We start from the raw sequence: 6,137 nt of genomic DNA, 5'->3' as shown, positions 1-6,137 counted from the left end.
GCCTGGAGCAAGGAGTGTCTTTTGTAGACAGTCAAAGTGTTTGTGTTTCCTTTCTCTTCTAGATATCGTCTTCTATCCCATGAGTCAACACTTCACATATGCACAGCCTGCAGTGTAGTGTAAGTCGGTAAAAATATCAAAGCTTGACAATCTGGGATGAAGTCAAACATCGGAGTGAACCCTTTGTTTATTTTCTCAAAAGGAAGACAATTTGGATTCATGTGAAACATGCGTATGGCTTTTATCATATTTGACATGATGACAACAAACCATGATTGAAACCCAGAGCAGAGAGAGGGAGACCAGAACTCATGTTGTTGAAGGGCAGGAATAAACCAGTGTTTCATTATAAACATGATAGACATGATATATAACTCTGTGTGACCTGAAAATTGGTGTTCCTCTTCAGCTCCATGGATTATTACAGTACTTTTTACCTTGTGTTTCATGTTTTCTCTCCTTTTCGATATTAGTTAATCTTGTTTTAGTTTTCCCAGTGTTGTTATTCAGTTGTCATTCCTTGTGTTGTATTGTCATCCTTTACTTTTGTAACGGAGTAACTTGTTTCTTCTCTTCGGAACTGTTAAAACTTCAACAGCGTTAACTAGAAACTTAATTTAATCATACTTGAGGGCTGTGGGGAGGAAAGAGCATGGGACAACCTCTACTGTGCGCTGTGATGCCTTTAATGACTCTTCATCAACCTAGGACAACAGCACATCGAACTCATGTGACACCTTTACTTCAACTCAAAACCATATCACCCTGAGCAACATTAAAGAGGCAGTGCAATATTTAAAATAGAAGTATTTTGAACTTCATTCAATAACTCAATGATAAAAATAAAATTACAATTAAATAAGAACTATTTGGTGACCCTTAAAATAAATTGGACCAAAATAAATCTCATCTTACACTTTTGTGTTCTTACTGTGAGTGAAGTGTTTCCTGTTTTATTTTGAAGTTCTTGCTCCTTGTGTGTCATGTTTTGTGTTACTACTGTCCTTGTGTGCTTCCCTCTTTGATTGCACCTGATTAGTTTCACCTGTGCAATGTGTTCACACCTGTTGCTCGTTAACCAGTGTGTAATTAGTCTCCGTGTTTCCCCCTTGTTACACCATTTGGGTTTAGTCTTCTTCGACATTTGAATACGTTTTGTTTTACCTTTTGTCTTTTTGTTCTCTTGTTAATCAATCTTCTTATGTCTTTCACATTGGGTAAGAAACAAGGAACAAGGACCCACAGGCAGACATAAGAAGATTTAATGATGAAACTAATGGGGTGCATCAAAGTGGAGGGAAACACACAAGGGCAGAAGTAAAACAATGCATTAAACACAAGGAGCAAGAAAGACAAAATCAAAGAGCTAACATGCACACACAAGGAGTACAAGAACACAGGTAAAGATTATGATTTGATTAGTCAAAATTAGGATAGACTGACCACACTTATTTTAACATATTGATAAAGGTTGCTGTGGCTTTAAAAAATCCTATAATTGAAACCAGCTGTTTTTGCATAAAACGTAAAAACAAATGATCTTCTTCTCACTTAAAATAATAAAGAGATATACATCAGAGAGAACAGATCAGGTCTTTTTTGTATGAACTTTAAAATCACTTCTTTTAAATAAACCTGTACTCCAGCAGTAGTCAATTTGACATCCACTGAAGCATTTAGTAATTTTCCAGACCTGCAGTCGGTGTTGGAGTTCGCTGATATAAAGGAGCAGAGTGGCCAAACATGATTTTAATGATACAGTAATGATGTGATGAAATTCATGGGGTGGAGGAAATAAATTCAGATAACTGTAGAGGAGCATATGGCCTAATTGGGAGAGAAGAGTGGTTATCTTTATGGAGCAGAGGGAAGTCAGCCATCTTTATGGAGACGTGCGACCTTCATTACCAGCAGCAGCAGAAGGAGGTTGGACCTCATCACTCTCCTGCTTTACATTCATAGATTAGGTTTTTTTTCCTGCTCCTTCGGTTAAGTCTTGAGTGACCACAGTGCCCTGGTGTTACAAAAATACAGTTTCAAACAGCAGAGAAGCGAGATCGTTAGCAGCAAGGAGGGTTTAATTTCCCTCTTTAGTGAACTCCCTATTGAGGGAAATAGTGTGAAATGGTGGGAAAATACTAGAAAGTGAAGAGACCACTCAAGAAGAGGGTAGAAAAGAGCTCCATGTGCCAATTTTGCTGACTAAAGCTAGCCTGACCATACCAGCTAGCTTTAATTGATCAGCTTGAAAGCTTTAGCAGTTGATTAGGCAAGTAAATGTCACTTTGTTGTATCACTGTCACCCCAATTCAACAAAAGGTGATTCCACAAAAAACAGATCAAGGCCATTAATGGCACCATGAATTGAGCCAGGTATGCTTCCCCCATCAGCTCAATTTCAAGAAGTGGTGCAACAGATCACAATTGATCTGATTGGACAACCCCTCATGGTTTGGACCAAGGGAAAAGTTATTATGATAGTTGGTCTTCGAGTTGTCAATAAGTTTTAACGTGTTTTTCCTGAAGCCATCACCTCTGCTTCAAATCAATATGAGCATGAGAACGATAACTGTGCATCTGTGTTAGCACCGCCCCTTGTGTTTGTTTTATTAGTTGCATGGTTGTTGTACGAGGGGTGACTGTCATTACGGATTCCTTCAGATAAAATCCGGAAACACAGCTGGCAGCAATGTGACACCTGCACAGTGAGCAGTCAAAATTGTTCTCAATACCCAATGCAGATGTTTCTGGTTGAATTGCAGAGAACAATCATCGCTTTTTGCTGATAGTTAACACCAGTAGCTGAGAAGCCGTTGCAACACTGTGCCTCCATGATAGAAAAATTACACAGTGTTGGTCGTCTCTTCTTTCGAGCAGCTGGTCGGAGAAAAAGCATCACTCCACTCACTCAAACACTGCTGGGAGAACAGGGACAATAATTACACACTTGAAAAGTCCCAAATAGAGCAGAGTGGCAACACGAGAGCTGTTTTTGTGTGTGTGTGTGTGTGTGTGTGTGTGTGTGTGTGTGTGTGTGTGTGTGTGTGTGTGTGTGTGTGTGTGTGTGTGTGTGTGTGTGTGTGTGTGTGTGTGTGTGTGTGTGTGTGTGTGTGTGTGGTGGGGGGGCAGGTCCAAAAAATGAACCAAACCATGACCCTCGATCCATATCTGAACTAAACTCTGAGATTTGTTTTGCGCCACTACTCTCAAGGTCCAATTTAGAAAGCGTGTTGCCTAATGTTCTTCAGAAGCAAACATGCCCATGAAGCTGGCGTGCTACTTGCAGTTTGCTCTTATTTTGCTTCAGATCGTGAAGGTTTGTGCAAAAAGCACGAGCACATGGAGACGTTTCAACCCTGCTCTGCAGTTTGATGTGCTTTAAACCCTTTGTGTATGCTTTGTGTATTGGACAATCTTCTGATGTCGTTTTGTCGCAGGTGTGGCGGGCACAAAATTTGTTTGGTGACTTCAGTAGCAATAATTTACACAAACCTCTCAGAATAACAGCCTGATCAGAATAAAAATGCTTATTTTAAACACCTTATTCAGAAAAGACTGGTCTGATCTGGCCCATTTGGGTAGAAATTTAATTCATCTGAGAGGGGTGGTTTATGCCGTCTGATGTTCAGAGTGATGTGAAAACTAGTACAAATCGTTTCTTCCTTGTTTGGGTAGAACTAGTCTTACCTGGCGTGTCTGCCACACGTGACACGATGAGTTTCCACCTTTGTTATTTTGCTAATTGATAGAAATATAGTGGGAGCAAAGCAGAAACCAAAGCCGACATAATGTTAAATGAACTCAGGATTGTGGAACGTCTTGATGGTAAAAGTTAAATATATATATTAACTAAAGAAATCCCAAGTTACAGACGTGAGAGAGGAGGAGAATGTAATCTCTATCTATGGATATAGAGCTTTTACTGCATTACTTTCCAGATAAACATCACACTGAGAGGCAGCAAGAGATCAGCCACTTTTATTTATAAAGAGTCCCAAAAAATAAACAAGTTAGCACACATTCCATATACAAAATGTCAGTGAGAATAGCCTGAATATGCCATGAAACTGATAAGCAACTACAATATATGTTTCTATTTTTGATTACAAAAACAACAGTGATAATAAAAGTAAGTTTACCTCCCTTGGAGTTGAAGTAAAGACTCTTCATTGGTCAATTTCAGTAAATAAAGCAAGGTAAAATGAGTTTATAATTAGAAGTGCTTGTCTGCATAAGTTTTGTAAGTAACTTATGGTGAGACTGCATAACTAAAAATAATACCATATTTCTAAATAAGTAACCTGGGAGAAAAGTAGCTTTGATTCCATAAAGAAAAAGGGGCTAGAATTTTTCAGGTTTTAACTTTTTATATAAAATATATGTATATATGTATATATTGTGTATATATATGTCTAACATTGTATTTCCAATTTCAAACAGTTAACCTCACAACTTGAACATTAAAATGAAAACGCATGTTTGGCAGTAATGAAATAAACGTATGTCGTATTTGCGGCAACAACATGCAACTGGTGCTACTTCATTGTCAGATCGATGCAAAATACATGGAGACTGGAAAACAAAGCAAAAAAGGCTATTGTATTAGCACTGTCATTGCCACCAACTGTACATCTAGTTACAAAAGTTACAGAATGTATCATTTACATTCACTGAGATGACAGTGATTGATTATATTAAGACTATATTCATATCTACTGGCACTAGGATTTGGCACTCTTACTTATTTGGCATTTTAAACCACCACGTAAACCATGTGGATGTGGATGCCTCTTTTCGATGTCACTCCAGAAAGTGATGCGTTACTACCATACCATACTATTTTTTGTTTTCTGTTTTGCATTCATGGTGTGTAAACAGATTTATTTCGTCTTGAAAGACGAACAAACCCCGGTCCTCATCAGAAAGAATACAAACAACAAAAGCACTGAAAGCAAACAAAGAGACAAAAAGAATAAAGCAAAAAATCGCTGCACCAACGCCAACAAGAAAACATAGAAGGATTGAGTCCAAATGTCAAGCATTGACATATATTTCATATCAACACCAAATGTTAAAGAATAAAATATACAGGAAAGTTTAGAATAGGAATTAATTACATGATTTCAACATCTCACCCCATATGCGATGTATTTGGCTTTAAAAATATGGAACTAGAAGCTGTTTAGTATTTTTTTCTGTCTTGTCACACATTAAGATGTTTATATCCAACCAGTATGTAAGCAAGTTTATTTAAAAGCTATTGTGTGAAAATACATAAAAATATTTTTTTCAATAAACTTTTTTCTCAGATTTTCTTAGAAAAAAAAAGACGATTTCACATCTTAATGCAGATGGTATCAAGTGTGCTTGAAAATCTGTTTGGCGGTGGTGGCTACAGAAACAGTGTGTATTTGACGACATCTTCCTCTGACACACACACAACACACAACCACACACACCCAATCCTTTCACACACACACGCGCACACACGCAGTAAAGATGACAGAAACTCCCAGAAGCAGCCGTTGCCGTCAATCAAGCCCTCGTTTCCGTCTCAGTCCAGTCCAGACAGATAGATAGGAAAAGCATGGTGTCATCAGTTTAGAAAAAAGAGCCTCCCTTTTCATTCTGAGATGTAATTCCACCCAGAGAGGGAGGCGTTTTATACAGTGAGAAATAGAGACAGAAAGCAACAATATGAGTCTTTGTGGGTGACAAAATGAAGCCTCCATCTTCTACCTTTCCCTTTTCAACAGAGACAGAAAAGAAGCGCCAGAACAGAAGGAGGGAGGGAAGGGCACGAGAAAAAAATCGCTCTATTGAAACCATTGTAAGGCACTCAGAAGTTTCTCATCCATCAGGACAGATCTGTCAGGCTGACGTTTAGTCCCATGTCAGGTCTCGGGTACGGGACAGCATGGACAGCTTTTGGAAACTCTGGAGTCATCACCCGACCATTCTCCCCAGTACTCCCAGTGACGGAAAGTCTCGCTTTATTCCTCATGGCGTCCCCAAAGGTCATCTAAAAACACACAGAGTCGCGCGTATACACAGACAAAAAGCCCACAATAACACATTCACACACACACAATGATCCATACACAAACAAAGAAGCAAGGTGTTAGGTTGAAGTATTT

At 38.7% G+C, this 6,137-nt stretch overlaps 1 protein-coding gene across 3 annotated transcripts in view; it reads right to left on the bottom strand.

Annotated features, from left to right (window-relative positions):
* Positions 1–5,230: 5,230 nt before the first annotated feature.
* Positions 5,231–6,137, bottom strand: part of gria2b (glutamate receptor, ionotropic, AMPA 2b) — a 67,309-nt gene continuing 66,402 nt past the window's right edge. For all 3 annotated transcript variants that reach the window (XR_004632045.1, XM_034689268.1, XM_034689266.1), the window contains one exon: positions 5,231–6,022. Coding sequence is in view for 2 of the 3 variants with exons in the window: in XM_034689268.1 (XP_034545159.1) it covers positions 5,858–6,022 (165 nt within the window). In the remaining variant the exon portion in view is untranslated. The remainder of the gene's footprint in view (positions 6,023–6,137) is intronic.

The sequence above is a fragment of the Notolabrus celidotus genome, chromosome 8, assembly GCF_009762535.1.
Source record: "Notolabrus celidotus isolate fNotCel1 chromosome 8, fNotCel1.pri, whole genome shotgun sequence".
Lineage (NCBI taxonomy): Eukaryota > Metazoa > Chordata > Actinopteri > Labriformes > Labridae > Notolabrus > Notolabrus celidotus.
This window is presented reverse-complemented; position numbering and strand designations above follow the sequence as displayed.